The 19076-nt window shown below is 37.8% G+C and overlaps 3 protein-coding genes across 4 annotated transcripts in view; all 3 read left to right on the top strand.

Annotated features, from left to right (window-relative positions):
- The first annotated feature begins 629 nt into the window (after nt 1-629).
- Nucleotides 630-4457, top strand: LOC21393395 (calcium-dependent protein kinase 10). Its single transcript, XM_010114282.2, has 8 exons — nt 630-1130; nt 1211-1556; nt 1829-1972; nt 2103-2255; nt 2869-2984; nt 3089-3256; nt 3423-3653; nt 3785-4457. Exons 1-8 carry the CDS (start codon nt 798-800, stop codon nt 3956-3958), a joined length of 1665 nt encoding a protein of 554 aa, XP_010112584.1. The 5' UTR covers nt 630-797; the 3' UTR covers nt 3959-4457.
- Nucleotides 4458-7148: 2691 nt separating this feature from the next.
- Nucleotides 7149-8702, top strand: LOC21393394 (15-cis-phytoene desaturase, chloroplastic/chromoplastic). Its single transcript, XM_010114281.2, has one exon. It carries the CDS (start codon nt 7218-7220, stop codon nt 8661-8663), a length of 1446 nt encoding a protein of 481 aa, XP_010112583.1. The 5' UTR covers nt 7149-7217; the 3' UTR covers nt 8664-8702.
- A 1014-nt stretch (nt 8703-9716) lies between these two features.
- The window catches only part of LOC21393393 (dnaJ homolog subfamily B member 1), a 12378-nt gene continuing 3018 nt past the window's right edge, over nt 9717-19076 (top strand). For both annotated transcript variants that reach the window (XM_024176194.1, XM_010114280.2), the window contains exon 1: nt 9717-10377. In XM_024176194.1, coding sequence (XP_024031962.1) covers nt 9767-10377 — 611 coding nt within the window. In that variant the 5' untranslated portion in view covers nt 9717-9766. The remainder of the gene's footprint in view (nt 10378-19076) is intronic.

Raw genomic sequence — 19076 nt, 5'->3', positions numbered from 1 at the left:
TAATCCCATTATCTAAAGGAGCAATCCAGCCTTTTTTAATTTTGAGGTTTAGAGTTTAAATTCCCCCCCAGTTAAAAAAAAATGATAAATTGGCAAAAATAAAAATTACATTTTCACCTCGGTGGTGATTTATGAGATTTTAAGAACCATCAAAGATTATTGAACATGCGAATTTTACACCATAAAATTTTTAATTTTATATTTACGTGGTATGTTTAATTGAAGAAACTTGAAAAATGCTAAATCATGATCCGTTGTAGTGCATTACTATAATATTATTTGAAACTTTGTGACATTATCAATAAATTACAAAATCAATATATAAAATTATAATTAGTTCAAAAATTAGGATAAATAACCAAGTCTAGTAATCCTTTCCGTGTGTTTCTATAAAAAAAAAAAAAAAGCATTTTCAATCCACCTGGCCATGCATGTAGGTAATCATTTCCAGGCTACTTTCGTAAATCTAAAAAATGTTTTTATCTTTTTAAAACAACTACTCTATTATTTTTCTTTAATAAAGTAACGCACATAATTACATTTACGGCTAAATAAATAAATAACAAATAAATATCCTCAATAAATAAAACAAATAAATAAATAAAAGGGATTTTTTGATTTCCCGTTTTTCAAAAGGCTTCCTTTTTCTCAACTGCCCCGCGTTTTCTCTCTCTCTCTCTCTCTCTCTTTTCCCATGCCGGAGAAGACGACTCGCCGGCGCCACCACCGGAGCACCAAAACGCAACCGCTTTCCCGCGACGGCTGAGTAGAGAGAACGCAGAGTAAGTAAAGCAAACATGGGGAACTGCAACGCCTGCGTGAGAGCCGAAGTAGTAGACGAGAAGAGCAACAAGACCAACCAGAAGAAGAAGAAAAACGACAACAAGAAGAAGAAATCACGAGACCGGCGACCAAATCCGTACTCGGAGAACTCGATTCGGTCGCCGGCTCCGATCCGAGTCCTCAAGGACGTGATTCCGCTCTGCCACCGGTCTCGGATCGGCGACAAGTACATCCTCGGCCGGGAATTAGGCCGCGGCGAGTTCGGAATCACGTATCTCTGTACGGATAGGGAGACCAAAGAAGCCCTAGCTTGCAAGTCCATTTCCAAGCGGAAGCTCAGAACAGCTGTAACAATTCGCCAAAAAGTTTTGATTTTGATTTATTTAATTTTGAATTATTATTATTATTATTATTTTTTGGTTTTCAGATTGATATAGAGGATGTGAGGAGGGAGGTGGCGATAATGGCGACGTTGCCGGAGCATCCGAACATAGTGAAGCTGAAGGCGACGTACGAGGACAACGAGAACGTGCACCTGGTGATGGAGCTCTGCGAGGGTGGGGAGCTTTTCGATAGGATCGTGGCGAGGGGCCACTACAGCGAGCGGGCGGCGGCGTCGGTGGTGAAGACAATTGCGGAGGTCGTCAGGATGTGCCACGCCAATGGCGTTATGCACAGGGATTTGAAGCCCGAGAACTTCTTGTTCGCTAACAAGAAGGAGCACTCGCCTCTCAAGGCCATCGATTTCGGCCTCTCCGTCTTTTTCAAGCCCGGTATGTCAAGGAATTTTCCGCGGATTTTGTTAGATTTGCATACTTTTTGATTTTGAAATGATTGTGCTGCAACTCTTCAAGCTCTGTAAGTATGCTAAGGGGGGTTTTTTTTTTTTTCTTTCTTTTCTTTCGTATTTCGTTAGATTTACGTGCTGTTTGATTCTGTATGATTATGATATGATTTTAGTAATGGGTGCTTTTTGAGACACGTTAATGTGTGTTTTTGGTGAATTTGTGATTGGTTCTGATTTCTTTGATGAAATGATTTGTAGGGGAGAGGTTTTCGGAGATTGTGGGGAGTCCGTACTACATGGCGCCGGAGGTTTTGAAGCGGAATTATGGGCCGGAAGTTGACATTTGGAGTGCCGGAGTGATTCTCTACATATTGTTATGTGGGGTTCCTCCATTTTGGGCAGGTATTCTGATTCCTGATATGGAATATGATCATTTCTTAATTTTGTACCAAGTTGGGAGATTCGTTTTAATTCTTGGTTGTGAATTTATTCTATTTACTTCGGTACTTTTTTCTTTTATGATGTTTGGCAGAGACTGAACAGGGAGTGGCTCTCGCAATTTTGAGGGGGGTGATTGATTTTAAAAGGGAGCCGTGGCCTCAAATTTCTGAAAGTGCTAAAAGCCTTGTTAGGCAGATGTTAGAGCCGGATCCCCGAAAGCGTTTGACTGCTCAACAGGTGCTTGGTAAGTTCCTGCAAAAGGGTTTGGTAGTTGGTGCCGAATCTTAAACATGTTGATCAAGTGACTTAAATGAAATAGTCGTGTTTATGAATTTAGTAGATGGCCTTTTCTGTTTTCTCTTTTGTGCGTGAGAAAGAGAGTTCAGGTGACTATATTCTACAGTTTTATGATTGTACAAGAAACGGACAAGAAGAAGAAGAATGGAAATGTGAAAGCTATGTCCGAGATTGGGTTGAGAGAGAGGAAGGTTGGGGTGGGGTTTGGGAGGATTCTTGTAGTTCAATGAATAAAGTGTCATTGTCCCTCATGTAGAAGAGTGTACCTATGGACTGTGGTTTATGTCTAATATAGGAGTATGGAACCATGCGACAATCCCTAAGAATAATTGAATTGCCAACCTGTCCATGTCCTTGCAAAAACATATCTTGATCAAAGATTAAGAATCTCATGGGCGTGAGAATGTAGAAGTACTAAGTGTATATTGAGTCATTCCTTCACGTATTTAACAAGCTAAATTAATTCTTATCATTTTTGGAGACCAATAATTTCACGTGCTTTTCTGTTAATTCAGAAAATGATAACGAGCTTAATTTTTCATTTCATTTTGTAAATACAGAACATTCCTGGATACAAAACGCAAAGAAGACTTCAAATGTTCCCTTAGGTGATATTGTGAGGACAAGGCTGAAGCAGTTTTCTGTCATGAATAGATTCAAAAAGAGAGCATTACGGGTAAGCATATATGATTGATGTTCTGCACGTCCCATGCGGTTTCAATGATGCACAATGTATGCATATGGGTTGATGATTTGTGTTTGTTTTAAACAAATGTACAGGTCATCGCGGAGCACTTATCCGTTGAAGAGGTTGAAGTAATCAGAGATATGTTTACGTTGATGGACACCGACAGAGATGGCAAAGTAACATACGAGGAGCTAAGGGCTGGGCTTCGAAAGGTTGGTTCACAATTGGCTGAGGCAGAGATTAAGATGCTCATGGAAGTGGTAAGTCTGTACGATCAAGTTCAGAATGAAAATTGCGTTAATTTGTTTCTGCACGTTCACCTCATGGCTCATCTATCATCGATAATTCCACATTCCCTCTTCTATTACTTCTGAATAAAAACATGCTGAATTGCTGATGGAAAGTTACTTTGCACTTTCTATTTAGGCTGATGTTGATGGGAATGGTGTACTGGACTATGGAGAGTTTGTGGCAGTGACAATTCACTTGCAGAGGATGGAGAATGATGAGCATTTCAGGAGGGCATTTATGTTTTTTGATAAAGATGGAAGTGGATATATAGAATTGACTGAGCTAAGGGAAGCATTAGCAGACGAATCAGGGGAAACTGATATCATGGTGCTAAATGAAATCATGCGTGAAGTTGACACAGACAAGGTTTGACTTTCAAGTTTCAACGCTTTTCATCATCACTTGTAGAGCATGTTCGTATGGTAATAGAAAGTCGACCGTGAGTTTTTCCGTTTTGTAACATCATTTCATATACTTTTCGCAAAACTTCTTTGCAGGATGGTTGCATAAGTTATGACGAATTTGTTGCTATGATGAAAACTGGAACCGACTGGAGAAAGGCTTCTCGGCAGTATTCAAGGGAAAGATTCAAGAGTTTGAGCCTGAATCTGATGAAAGATGGTTCTCTTCACCTTCACGACAGTGTCACCGGTCAAGCCATTGCAGTATGAGCCCAAAATTTACACAATCTCCATTTAGTTTTCAGCTGCTGAGTGTTCCTTTCATTTTGTCATTCGTGCGCCTGACAATTTTAGCATCTCGTCATGTGAGAAAATATGAGCTTTGAATTCGACAACAGAGTTATCGGACCATGCTGACGAATACTCGTGAAATTGCATTGACCTGACTTTCATTTCCATTTGCTTGGAGTTGGGGCTGAATGAAGCTTGCATTAGAGGCCTGCATAACGTCTAGAGTTGTCGGCATCTTTGTGCAACAGTTTAAAGAGTTTTGTGTCACATTTGTATATTTTGTTTGTATCCCGTTGTTGTTATTATTTTTATTTTTCTTTCGCTTGTCTTGGTGTTTGTCTTCATTCTCTAGTACTTGTGCAGAAAACAAGGTGTTACTGGGTTGTGAACTTCAGAAAAAGTTTCAAGCCTTTATGATTTTGTAGCTATTTTAAAAAAGGAACACTAATTTATGAGATATTGCACATCTTTTTTTGTACAAGAATTTTTCTTTCTCCGAATTTCTAAAAGGGACGAGAACACGAGTACTCAAATCTCTTGTCTCTTGTCATTTTTAAGAAACTAGTTTTGTAACATGTTCTGCACGTATTTTCGTGTCAAAGACACTTGAAGAGTTTATTGTTTACTAAAAATGAAAATTTTATTTATACAACAATTTAAGGTTTTTTATATTTATTTTAGAAAGAAATATGTGAAAAGATAGAAATTGATAAAAAAAATTAAGTAGAGACACGTTTAAAGAAAATTATTTTAACTAACTAAAAATAAATAGGAACACATGTAAAAATAGTTACTCTTGTTGACGGTGGATTTTCATCAACAAGATTATGTCAGATTACCTCTCGGTGGTCCGTTGAGTTACGGCTGAAACTAGTTATATTATCGGATCTATGCAACTAATTGTGTATGTTTTTTAGGTATATTGAAAGATGTATCGATTTGTCGTTTGAAACGAAAGTAGAAAGACACGCGAGTTTATAGTGGTTCACTCTATCAAAAAAGAGCTACATCCACTGCTTATGGTATTTTTCTTTGTTCTTCAAAGATTACAAAAAAAAAAAAAAAAAAAAAAAAAAAAAAAAAAAAAAAAAAAACTCTCCCTTCCTCTCTGGGGCTTTGCCCCTTTTATACCCTATAGATTACATGTGGGTACGTAAAGGGCCGATCGTCATAGAGGATTCTCTGATGGTTTCTTCTCAAGTAGCCTATTACCCTACTTGCTTAGACCGTAGCCTCTCAGCACTTTTCGGACTGTTCACTCACCCACTTTGTCCACTATTGTGGCTTTACATATGGTTTGTGATTTCCATTGGTCCGTTCTAGGCAGTTTATGGGCAGGTAATCATTTCCTGTGCTACTAACTTTCTCCAAACTCAGACGTAACTTAGGGATTTCTCCATTGTCACCTCAGAGGTCTTTCTTGGGACGTGGACCCATTTTCATGCGTTCTGCCCTTTGCGCCTACACTACTTCACAGGGTGCGGCCTCTGTCTCGGTCAACCGTCTCTCGGTACTACTTCTTCAGCGAACAATTCACGCAGTCTTGACTGTTAGGTAGGGTCGACGGTTGCATGAATCGTTCCATACGATCGGCCTTTTCACCAGATGTAGCGGGGGGCGGGGTGGGGGGGGGGGGTGGGGGGGGGGGGGGGGGGGAATGAGCTCTAGGCGTCGACAACTACCTAACGTGGCGAGTTTAGGGCCACGTCAAGCATGGTCGTCATTCGACATGTCAGCGCATATTTTCTCACACAACAATTCTCATAGAAGTAAAATGAGAAACTATATATTTTAAAAAAGAAAAAAAAAATTAAATGAAGATACTGTCACTATAAAAAAGAGTTTTGACTCTTTTATTTTTTGTATTGTTAGATGTTAGATGTTTAGCGAAAGATTAGTAAAAAGTAGGAAAAAAAAGGAGAAGAAAAATAAAAAAAAGATAAAAATGGAAAAAGATAAAAAAAAAAAAAGAGAGAAAGTTAAAAAAAAAAAATTAGAAAAAAGAAAGAAAGATGAGGTCATGACCTCTATAAAATATTACATCTCATTGATGTTTTCAAGAATGCTACAATTATCCTGAGCGTTCTTAAAATTATGCTAAAATAACCTCCCTATCGAGTCATAAACGACCTTTTTGCATTAGTGGCCAAAGTATCCTTACAATGTCCTTACAAACTTGTCCAAATAGTAATTAATGGCTTCAATACGAGCATTATGTCCAAAAACCCAAAATCTTAGAACGCACAAAACATACCCCACCAAATTATCAACAAATTGTGAAAAGTAAATAAATACCCATTACAGTGTGAGTATGAATTTTACCCTTTTACTCTTAAATTAATATTCTTTTTACTCTTGATTAATATTTTTTTAATAAAATAATTATATTAATTAGAAGAGTATTAATCTAAAATAAAAGAATTTTACCCTCTTACTCTTAAATTAATATTCTTTTTACTCTTGATTAATATTTTTTAATAAAATAATTATATTAATTAAAAGAGTATTAATCTAAATAAGGGCACAAATCCAGACCCATGCACCCTAAAGTAAGAGAGAGTCCCTAATCGATTAGCAAAAGGAAAAAAAATGATAAATACTCCCTAGAGTGCATGGATTTGAGCTTTTATTCTTTAGTTTTAATTAATATCCTTTTTTTTAGTCAAATAATTATATGGGAGAATGTAGTAACTGGTAGATTTTTGAAACTAAATTAAATAAATAACAAATTTTAAAACTATATGAAATTAATAGAAGTTATCGCATAAATAATTTATTTAGGGCTAATAAAAATATTTTTTCAACGTAAATTTTTTTTTTGACTGATAAAAAGAATTATTTTCATGTAAACAAAAATTTTTTATCACATAAATTATTTTATCAATCATAAATAAATTATTTACACAGTAAATAATTCATTTATTAAGTAAAATACTACTATTTACCTCAAATGCTTTTAAAAAATATTATTTACTAATCCTGCGAAAAAATACCATAAAAGGGTCTTTGCGGCCATAGTACGAAAGTTCAGCCCAGCCCAACTCATCCCAATTAGCAGCCCATTATGATCTAACCCACGTGTCAAAGGTAGGACCCACCTACTTACATTTCTGGCTTATCAATGTCTTTCGTCTCGAATGGATAAGCCACGTATGTCCTAACTTCCAAACTTCCAAATTCATTTCCCAACTAACATAAACAACTGTCCAGCTTCCATCGCCCAAAGAAAATCTCAGAAATGACACTCACACAGCCACTCAATCTCCCCCTTCTTGGCTCTGGCTCCTCCCTCTCCCACAAACCTAGACCCTCCCGCATCAGATTCAAGCCCCAAGCATCTTCCTCACCGGCGTCCGTACAACCAAACCTCAACTTCTCCCAGTCTTCTCCAAAAAACATTGGCGTCATTATCGTCGGAGCCGGCCTCGCCGGTCTCGCGGCGGCGACGCGTCTCGCCTGCGAGAACGTCTCCTTCCTCCTCCTCGAAGCCTCCGACGCCGTCGGCGGCCGCGTCCGGACCGACGTCGTCGACGGTTTCCTCCTCGACCGCGGATTCCAGATCTTCATCACCGCTTATCCTGAAGCCAGGAAGCTTCTCGATTACCAAGCCTTAGACCTCCAGCGATTCTACTCCGGCGCTAGGGTTTACTACGGTGGGGAATTCCACACCGTCGCCGATCCAATCTGCCACTTCTTTGACTCCGTCCAGTCGCTGACCAACCCTATCGGATCCGTCCTCGACAAATTGCTCATCGCCTCGACGAGACTTCGCGTACTGAGCAAGCCAGACGAAGAAATCCTGACAGCGAATGAGGTTCCGACGATCGATCTTCTCAGAAGCGCCGGATTTTCTGATTCGATCATTTCGCGATTCTTCCGACCGTTCTTCGGGGGGATCTTCTTCGACAAGGAACTCGAGACGACTTCTCGATTGTTCGATTTTATCTTCAAATGCCTCGCTCTCGGCGACAACGCTATTCCGGCTAAAGGAATCGGCGCGATTCCCGAGCAGTTGGAGGCGAAACTGCCGTCAGGTTCGATCCTCTACAATTCCAGAGCTGTCTCCATCGATTCCGAGGGGTTTGATTCTCCGGCGGTGATATTACAAACCGGAGAGATATTACAAAGCGAGCTGGGAGTAATCGTAGCCGTTGATCAACCTGAAGCGGATAAGCTTTTGGCGGATAAAACACCGCCGGTTCAGAGGAAACCGGCTCGGAGCACGGTTTGTTTGTATTTCTCGGCGGACCGGGAGAAAATCCCGGTTCAGGATCCGGTTCTGTTTCTGAACGGTTCGGGGGAGGGGATCGTGAACAACATGTTCTTCGCTACCAACGTGGCGAAATCGTATGGCCCACCGGGGAAGGCTCTTGTCTCCGTGTCGCTAATCGGGAGGTTCGAGGGCGTCTCGGATAAAGATCTGACGGCTGAGGTTGTCCGGGAGATTTCTCGTTGGTTTAAGGGAACGGACGTGGGGTCGTGGAAGCACTTGAGGACGTACAGGATTGCATTTGCTCAGCCCAATCAGAGCCCGCCAACTAATCTGATGAAAGATCCTCGTGTGGGTCCCGGTTTGTACCTCTGCGGTGACCAATTAACGAGTGCCACGTTTGACGGCGCGTTGGTGTCCGGCACGAGAGCGGCGGAGGCTTTGCTCAGAGACGGCGCCGTCGTTCGAGCTTAAAATAAAGAAAAGAGAGAGACTGACAAGAAAACCAAGAAACGACAATATAAGAGAATTAATCTTTTTGTTGTTTCCCTAAATTTTTTAATTATTCATTTTTTGTTGTTTTTGCTTTACAATTTGTGAAGCACAAATTTGGGTCAATGTGGGTTAGTGACATATAATTTATTCGATGTCAATACTGAAAAGGACGACTTTTTTGAGTGAGCAACCAAATTGGCAATAAATGATTTGCAAAGTGCAAATAATATAAAGATTGTGTTGCTGTGATTTTAAGAACGATGAAACTCAGACAGGTTGGAAATGTTTCACTCACATACTTTAACGTATATTATTAAGAAGCAAATGATTGTTGTCTTGTTAGTTAACCTTTTCTAAGAAGAAAAACTTGTTAAATAAGAAGCTCAAAAGTAAAATGGTAATAAAATTGAACCATCTCAATAGAGAACTAAAAAAAACAAAAGTAGAAGATAATAAAAACCTCCACTACTAGACCATAACGTTTGTAGACCGATACACTTAGAAGTTTAAATCGTTACTATTGATGACGGTTGAGATTTATCAATTTTTAAATTGACAACGAATGACGTTGATAAAAAAAATTGATAAGATGTTATGAAACTCGAGATGCAGTCTATGTATTCTAATTCATTATGATAATTTATAAATCTATCTGAAAGAATAAAACTCATTAAATACAAGTGGATCTTCAAATAAAAAAGATGACCGAATGAAAAAGTTGAGACTTATAAAACTAGACTAAGAAGTCAAAAATTTTAAAAGAAGAAAGGCATCAATTACTAATTAATAAAATTATTCCGAGGATTGGAAAATAAAAACATTAAAGTGAGGGAATGAAGATTGCTTGCTCAAAATTCAAATGGATAAAAAAAAAAAAGATTGCTTACTCAAATACTCCAAAAGGCGTCGTTTTGTTTAAGCTGGCTAATTCGTTAACTACAAACGTTGTTCTTTATGCCTTTCCATCTTTTTCTTTTTAAACTCTGAAAATAAAAATTAGACAGAAAATACATAATTATATAAATATATTCTCTATATAGAGAGAGAGAAGAGAAGAGAAGAGAAGAGAAGAGAAGAGAACGATGGGGGTTGATTACTACAACATACTGAAGGTGAATCGGAACGCGAGCGAGGACGACCTGAAGAAGGCGTACAAGAGGCTTGCCATGATATGGCATCCTGACAAGAATCCGGCGAGCAAGCGGTCCGAAGCGGAAGCCAAGTTCAAGCGAATCTCGGAAGCCTACGACGTCCTCAGCGACCCCGCCAAGCGCCAGATCTACGATCTCTACGGCGAGGAGGCTCTCAAGTCCGGCCAATTTCCCCCGCCGCCGCCGTCGTCTTCTTCTTCTTCGGCTTCGTCGCGGTCCCATTTCCGGCAGCACCACCCGAACTCCTCGTCGTTCCGGTTCAATCCGCGCGACGCCGACGACATCTTCGCGGAGATCTTCGGATCCGAGGGCGCGACCTCCGGGAGGAGCGCCAGCAGGGGGAGGGGTTACTCCAGGGACGGCGGCGCGTTCTTTAGGACCTCCAACGGTGCGGCGGATTTCGCAGGGAATAATGGCGGCGGCGGCGGATGTCAGAGGAAGGCCAATGCGGTGGAGAATTTGTTGCCGTGTAGCTTGGAGGAGCTTTACAAGGGCGTCATGAAGAAGATGAAGATTTCGAGAATCGTCCACGATTCGTTTGGGTAACGTAATTCTTTTTTTCCTTTTATCTATAACATGAAATTCTTGAATTCTTCGAATGCTTGTTTGTTTCCTTAGGGTTCTTTTCTGCTTTTTGTTTTTTTTTTTTTGGGTTATTGGTAAGGAATCTTAGCTTTATAAAATTAGCCTAAAGATTCTTCTTTTAGGGAGTTATAAGCATTACGTTATGTTTAGTTAATGAAGCATATAGCGTAATATTTTCGTTTTTTTTTTTCTTTGACAGTTATATACTTTCATTTTGGGTGTTATTTATATGTCTGCAATATTTCGAGTGTATATGATATATGATTTTATCTTTCTTTGGGAAGAATTTATTTTCTTTGTTAAAAGTTTATTTCTTCTCTGGTCTATATAGACTTTGTTATGTGTATTCTACTACCGGGCATAGAAAAATAAATAAATAAATAAATAAATAAGTGGCATGTGGAAAAATTTGACAATATTGTGCCACTAAGGTCTAGACTTTCCCGTCTTGTAAGTGCCACTTTATTTCCAGTATTCAAAGAAAATAGACTTGATCGCAGATTTCCAAAGTTGGTATTGCTAGTGAAATGTGAATGTAGTTGGAGGTTAATAGTAGTCAACATCAAGCACTTGATTTTGGTTGGATTTCCCTTTAGAGCTTGATTAGTCGGCAGGAGGGGAAAGTGGGAGGGAGAGGGGTGGGGGACTAACGGTTATTTGGTAGGAGAGAAAAGAGGGCGGAATGGATTGGGTGAATCCTTCAAAGTACAGTGATTTTAATCTTTTCAAATATGGAGAGATTAGAGGGCGGATTCCGTACCAAACACAATAAGAGAAAGGTTGTCGCCTTCCTTTCTATTTTTCTCGTCTAGGTTATATATCTTTCCTTCCTATTTTTTATCCTCATGACAAACATAGCCTTAACCTCAGCTGATTAACTTTACTGTTTGATACTATTTTTCTTATTCGATATATCCTGAATCTCCTTTTTCAAGTAAGCCATTTCGAGATGTATGGTTCACACTTTACTGGGGATGTTTCATTCTAATTATACTAGTTGAAAGAGAGAGTCTCTGGAGGATCTTGTGCAAAATTTCAATGGAGCCCTTCTCTTTGCTCATATTTAAAGGCCTTGTTTACTTGTTATGCACGTGAAAACAAATGTATAGAAAGAAAAAACTATTTCTTATAATCAGAATATAGAATGTATAGTGGTGAGTATTCCTGTATGTCACGCGGGCGACCCAGGTTCGATCTCCGGTAATGGTGCCAAAAACTTATTCGCCCACAAGCGTACGGTGTCAAGTTTTTATAGTGTAGGGTGAGTGAGTATCGTCTTGACAGGGATTGAGTGTTAAATTGATGCTAAGTATCGCAATTATCGTAACTTAACTTTATCTAGGCAACCGAATCTTAATGAAATAAAAGTAGAACTAGAACAAATATAAATACTAAAATAAGATAAAATATGGAAACTTCTATGCACAAATGTACTAGGGACTTAACTTCACCTTATTATTCCTATGTTCATCCTATCAAACTAATGCTAGTCAATTCCACTCAATTCATTAATCTTAGGTTTTCGAAGCTAATTTCACTCCCTCTCCTGAGTGCCGAGCAAAATAGTATGCAAAACCCAGTTAAACAATATCCCTATTAGCCTAACCGAATCAAGCATCCATTAAGCAACCTAATTTTGATTACCCCAATTAATTGGCCTCCAGAACTCAACTAACTCTAGGTTGTGTTTCCCGATTCCAACATGTGAAAGTAACTCTCCCGAGTCCAAATTCACACATCTATATCTCTAATCCATGAAAATAGAAATTAGAGCAATAAACATAGAGAAACACAAATGAATTAAGTGGAAATCAAACTGACATTTGGCAAAATATTCAAAACATAGTTCAAATAAGGTTGCATCAAGTCCTAAAATAATATTCTAGCTTAACATAGAGGAATCCATAACCACAAATAAAATCTAAAAAACTAAAAAGGAAATAAAGGGAGAAGGAAGAACTATGTTCGAAGAATGATCTTTTAAGCTTGAATCCACCATCTTCTTCAAGGATCTTCAATGAAATCATGGGAGTTGAACCTCCAAAGTTCCTTCTTCTCTAGGGATTTTATGCATCTTTTTCCTCTCTTCCTCCACCAATTTGATTCTTAGAACATTTGCCTTTTATATTCCCCTCAAATCAGCCCTAAAATGACAGCATTACGCGTATTGGCGCCGCAGCGGATCAATTTCCCACTGTAGCGCCGTTAGGATTTCTAAAAAAACCCTAGTGGCTGTAATGACCGAGAAAATCCTAAAATTAAATAATGTAAATTTATTTATTTAAGTCAAGGATTTTTCCCCGAGAATATCAGGTCATATTTTGTGACTGAAGGATTTATGGAATTAATATCAGTATTCCTCAATTCTGTAGCAAATTTTTTGATTAATTCATAAAATTACGAGCAAGAAAATTCAGTCGATAAATTCTTACCGCAATTAAGATGAAAGAATTCTCAGTGCATATACAGTTTGAGAATTTAATCTCAGAAATCTCCTAGTACGGTACAATGTTAGCATCGTATAGATAAACGCTCTGAAATTCAAAGAGAAAACCCTTAATTTCCGAACAGATAAGGGAAATTATAAGGGTAAAGCTTTTAGTAGAAAGATAAAGATACAGTATGAGCTCGGGAGTTGATACTATTAGAAATGATGTCATTCTCGGGATATAGTGCAGAAAAAATTAAGATTAAAATTTATGCAGTCTAAAAATGTTTTCAAGACTGGAATAGTCTGAAATATTACAACATTAAGAGCTTAATTCGATCTTAAATTATTCATGGATTAGTATCAGACTACAAATAAACAGCAGAAAAGGAACTGTCGGAAACAAAAATTTCTTATCGGCTAAGTTAATTCCCTACAATCGATATAAATCTGGGCTGCTTTATAGAGAACCTTAAGAGATAAGCTTAAGGAAGTAATGATGAGCTTGTATTTATGATGGGAACAAATGCTGATCAACCATTGGAGATGAGAAATTTGGAAATCTTTTCGTTTTCTTCTCCAATTACGGCCGGACACATAGATGGCCAAATGGCGATTAACGATTGGATGAGTGTAGCCGGCCAATGAGATAAGAGCACCTAATGGATAAAATCAAATTATCTATCATCCTTTGCTTATGTCAGCAAGATGACATCAAGTAAGTAATTAAGGAGACGTTTGGTTCATGGATTAGAATCATGAGATTATAACCATTTTCGATTTACGTGTATTGTTTGTGAGAGAAAACACTGTAGTGAACCATAAACCATTATTCAAATCATGGTATGAATCCCCTTACCAAACGTCTCCTAAGAATTTAAGTGAAGTATGATACAGTTACCGATTTACGGACTGCAATAAGGAAAGAAGTGCAGAATGCTGTGTTGAACCCACAAGTGGGCCAACACATGAATATTAAGGTTAAGAAGTGAAAAAGAATTGAAAAACATCAATTCTAGAAACAATCAGAATGAAAAACAGATGAAAAATGGGTCCAGAAGGTTGAACCGAGAAAATTGAGATTTCCGACCGATTAGGATTGACCAAGTTAAAATTTATTGACCAAGAGCCGATCAATAAGTCACTCTTGAAAAGTTAGTTAAGGTTTAGTAAAGTTGACCAAGTTGACCAACTGTCTAGAAAACGCAGATAAAACGCGTACCGGTTAGAAATTAAATTGAATGGGAAAAGAGATAACCATTAAATATGGATGGTTGAGATTTAAAGTGACTTTTTGGATGGAGGGCTGAGATCATGCCATTTGCTTAGTGAGGTGGCTAGCCAAGCTTGCAGAAGAAGCCAATAAGAGATATTTTAAGTAGATTTTTGTAAAAAAGACCCTAAAAGTTGGAAAATTGCTCTTAGGCCCCTCCTTTTCTTCCTCCAACGTGTTTTAAGTGCAAAAACACAATAAAACACTCTTTTTCATGCCCAAAACCAGTGAGTGTTCATCCAAGAGAGAGGAGAAAAACAATTTACCAAAAGTGAAGAAAAGCGAGCGGAAATCGATCGAACTGCTGAGGATTAGAGACTCCTGAGCTTGTTATTCATTCTTTTAAGGTGAGATTTCAATTTTTTCTTTCATTTCCTTACCTTGGCCGAATTCATGGATGTGGAAAAGTGTATGGAGAAAGTTTGCTAAGTTGATGATTGAATTTCAATTGATAAATGAATTGAAAACTTAGTGATTAAAGGTTGAATTTTTGGTTGTTAGATTATGTTTCTAGCAACTTTTGGATATGAAAATTCTTATGAGAATTTGGATAAAACCCTAGAGTATGGTTTCTAAGATGATAAAGATTATATGAGAAAGATTGTGGGTTATGTCTAAGAGTTGGATTAATGGATAAAACGAGCTAAGAATAACTCGGAAAACGTAGAAAAATCAGGTAAAACTCTACCGAATTTTAGTTTGAGAATTTGAAGTTAAAACTTAGTTTTAATTCTAAATAGAAGCTTTAAACTAGTTTTTTAGAAAACATCGCAAAACTAATAAAACAGTTTCGGTGTTAAACAGAAGAGTTCATTAAGGAACTCGAAGTAAAATCTCAAGAGAGTATTTTGAGTTTGGACCTTGTTTAATGGAAAAATAAGGTTATGAGGATTCAATAAACCTAATCTTTAAGTTTGAAACAAGGTTTTTCAATTCTTAAAGGTAGGAAAGAGAAAGAAAGCTATAAGTAGAGAAATCAGATTTTCTTATAAGCTTGTTAACATAGAATAGCAAGTGATAGTTAATCTCACACTCTTAGTGGGTGTTTATTCTCAGAAATAAGCAAGAAAGAGAACATATAGTGTGGCGAATAGAGGATTCCACTCCTTAAAACATGTAAGTAGGAATCTCGCCTACAGGATGAATAAATTTTAAAATAAACAGTACACATGAATTATATATGTTTGAGTATATGTTATAATATGCTATGCTATGTCATACTGCATACACCTTAATAAGTCAAGAGGAACTTATAAGAATAATCTCAGTTGAGTGCCGTACCAGCCTCCTAGTTGAGAGGTAATCCAGTTTCAGAGCCTCTTAGTTGAGAGGTATTACAGTTTCAGAACCTCCTAGATGAGAGGTAATTCATAGCCTCCTAGATGAGAGGTACTCTGGCCTAAGTGAGGCATTCAGTTCAATTTTACTTACGAAGTCGATGGGGGCCTTATGAACCCTTACGTCCCGTATATCGCGCGCAATGGTATGAGCACTCGGGCCCATCTGTAAGCAAGATAAGATCAGATAATAAAATTATGATAAAACATCATAATTAAGCATAATCAGTTCATGCATATTTATTCATGTGAACTTATAGTTCTTTTACGAGAGATATTACCTACTTGCTGAGCGAAAGCTCATTCATATATATTCATACTGTAGGTAAAAAGCCTATAAGTAATTCTTGACGGGCAGTAGCAAGCGGCGGACGAGTGGAGATTGGAGAATGGATATTACACGTAGTTATTTCGCATAAGTTTAAAGTGTTAAATAGTTTTGTTAAATGAGACTTTGACATTATATGTAGCAAGTTTGTACTATGTTTATCAAGTTTATGTAAGTAAGCATGATTTAAGAAGTAAGTATATACATATGTATATATTTATGCTTTAGAAAAAGGAATTGTTTTAAGAATTAACATTTTAATATGTTTAAAACAGAAAATCAGATTTTATGTTATTATGATATAGCATTTTGGGAGAAAGAAACTTATGTTCAGAATGTTACAGTATTTGAACATTTTTTAAAAAAAAAAATGCTATAGCATTCTATATAGCATTTTTTTTAAAAAAATTCCTCAAGTTTCTCAAAGGTTTCAGAAAGTATAAGAATACTAAAGTCAGCTACAATGACGGCCACCTAGTAAGGTCGTCTCAATGGCGCAGGCAAACCCGCTGCAGCGGGTGTTTTTGCCGCTGCAGCGGGTGGATTTTCCCGCTGCAGTGGGTTTCTGACTTTGAGGAGGATTTTCCCCTTCTATATGGCCGAATTAGCGTTTGGTGTCTTCATGAAAGTTGTGGCTCTATCTTTTATCTTTCCAATGCCACAAAGATCACCTCATTTGGACTTCAGATGACAAAGTTATGCCTAAAATATTGAAGTATGTTCTGAAGTCAAATTTTCACTCCTTTTATTCCATTCTAGCTTCAACCTTCAAAAACAAAATAAAGCACATTAAACTAACAAAAATGCTTAAAAACTTATAAATATTTGAACTCAAAGGTACTTGATTTGTTGGTAAATAACATCCTCATCAAATACCCATAAACTCAAACCTTTGCTTGTCCTCAAGCAAAACAAAAGAAAGCAAAATAGAAATGAAGGAGAAAACAATGTAAACCAACAATAACTTAAAAACTAAAGTGTGAGTTTTGTATCCATTCGATAGCTAGACATATATCTCAAAGGCCATGCAATGCATCAAAGTTCAAAGGAAATGCAAACACTGAGATTTTCTTGAATTTCAACATCAAGCACCAATTTTACCTCATTCAAGACTCTCTAAGTGTAAGTATGTGCCGGACCAATCTCACTTAATCAATTTAACCCTGATAGACCTAAGTGCTTCGACAGAAGATGAGAGATCTCTAGATAATGCAATTGAGAACTACCATAGGCCCATTTTTCATGTTGCTCTTCACTAATGTCGGCTAGAATGTCATCAAAGATCAATAGGTCTTTTAAGGGTTGTAATGTAAGGCTAGAGTGTAAGGTAGATGAGATGGAAAATTTTAGGCTTAAGATCACCCTAGGCATGAAGTGCACCCCATGGATCTTGCATGAATGATTGGAAACTCACACACCAACTCCCACTTTGCTCAATTCTCTATTTACTATCATTCCCACAAAACGTTATTCATGAATAAACTCGAAACACAAAAACAAGAAATTCATAAGAATTTATTTTCTTTTTGTTCTTTTCTTTCTTTTTTTTTTTTTGAATTCCCAAACCACAAATGAAATGCTCAACACTTTCATGATTGCTCTCAATAATAATATCTTTAAATTCATGCAATGATGCAAACATGCCCATAAATGATAGGTTAAGTGAAGGGGATTCATAAAATGGTTAGGTTAATTTATGTGGGTAATGAAAGAAAAAGGGGTCACATAGGCTCAATGGGGGAGACTAGTGGTAAGTTTTCCATAGGTGAGCTATTTAAGGCTCAAACGATCCAAGAAAATGCCTGAATCATTTCTCCAACAACACCCTAACCTAGAATTTCGCTTCGAGCTTCACTCAAATGGGTTCTAGAGTTCATGAGATGTCAAAGTCCATCTAATGCACACAAATGTTCTCCAAAGGCTCAAAATATCAAGTGATCATGGTTTAAAGTGCTCAAAAGTCGAGAGTAAAAAACGAGGTTCAATTAATGCAAGTTATTAAGCACACAGAAAACTCAACGAATTACATTTTCAAAGACCTAAGAAACAAATTGTGACATTCATTATCATCATCGACTTATAGCTATTTCATTTTAACAAAACTCACAACTTATTCAAATAAACTAAAAGAAACACAAATAAAATTCTGGCCAAAAAAACACAACTCATAGGAAGAAAAGTCACATTAACCAACACAAAACCAAAACCAAAATCCAACATAATCAACAAACAAGTGTTCCCACCCCCAAACTCAAGAGAAACATTATCCTCAATGTTTAAATAATCAATTTAAGCACAATGGAACAAGAATACGTACTGGGGAGGTGAGAAATCTCGCCTCCTACTGTGGTCGGTGAAAGATGCTAAGGGCATAGTGGCATATACTCGGGTTGTTGCAGGCCTTCCTCCATAAATTGCATCTTGAGGCTCATTTATTCTAATGCCGTGGAAGCTCGTCAAAGAGTGGCTTCCGCCCATAGTATGTCGTACAACACGACATATGGGTCTTGATTCTTGACGCCCTCAAGCTTGGCGGGATATGGAATTAATTGGCTCATTCGATCAACTTGACTTTGCTCAGGCTCATAAGCTTGGTAGGCTTGAATGAACAATGCTAGAGATGGTGGAGGAGGTGACAGTCACATTGGATCTTCATAGACGTGTTCTTCTTTGATTAGTGGTGGCATAACAACTTGGATCTCAAAAGGTGTAGACTCTTGAACTTCATCTTGCGATTCCTCATCATCGATGAACACTTCTTGAGTCTCTTCCTCAATTGAATTATCACACTATTGAACAAATTCAAGTTCCTCCTACTTGTACTCGACTCCTCATGGTGGCTTTCATACATGTTGGTTTGTGAGTCTCGCATTGCCACCGTCCTTGTCATGGTTTCAATCGGATCATTTGAAGACTTCTTCATTCTTGAAAACTCCGCTTGAAGTCGGCCAAGCTCGTCTTGTAAGTTACAAAGGGTCTCCATCCTCACCAACTTCTCTCTACTAAGCCTTGTCTCCACCACGAATTGGGCAAGAATCTCTTCAAGGTCTAGAGAAGACTCCGCTTGTTGAGGTTGAGTGTCGTACCATGGCTCCAAAAAGTTAGAAGTCTCCTCCCAACCTTGGTTGTTTGGAGAATGATTACAACACCAATTATCATAATCAACCATGTCTGCTAAAAACCAAGACACTTCATCCGCTGATAATTGGTAGAGAGAGGTGGTACCATTTCCTCTTTCCACCCAAGTTCGTGTTGTGGCGTTTAACCGATCGAGGAAGTTTTGCAGTTGA

Source organism: Morus notabilis, unplaced genomic scaffold, assembly GCF_000414095.1.
Source record: "Morus notabilis unplaced genomic scaffold, ASM41409v2 Scaffold1960, whole genome shotgun sequence".
Taxonomy (NCBI): Eukaryota; Viridiplantae; Streptophyta; class Magnoliopsida; order Rosales; family Moraceae; genus Morus; species Morus notabilis.
This window is presented reverse-complemented; position numbering and strand designations above follow the sequence as displayed.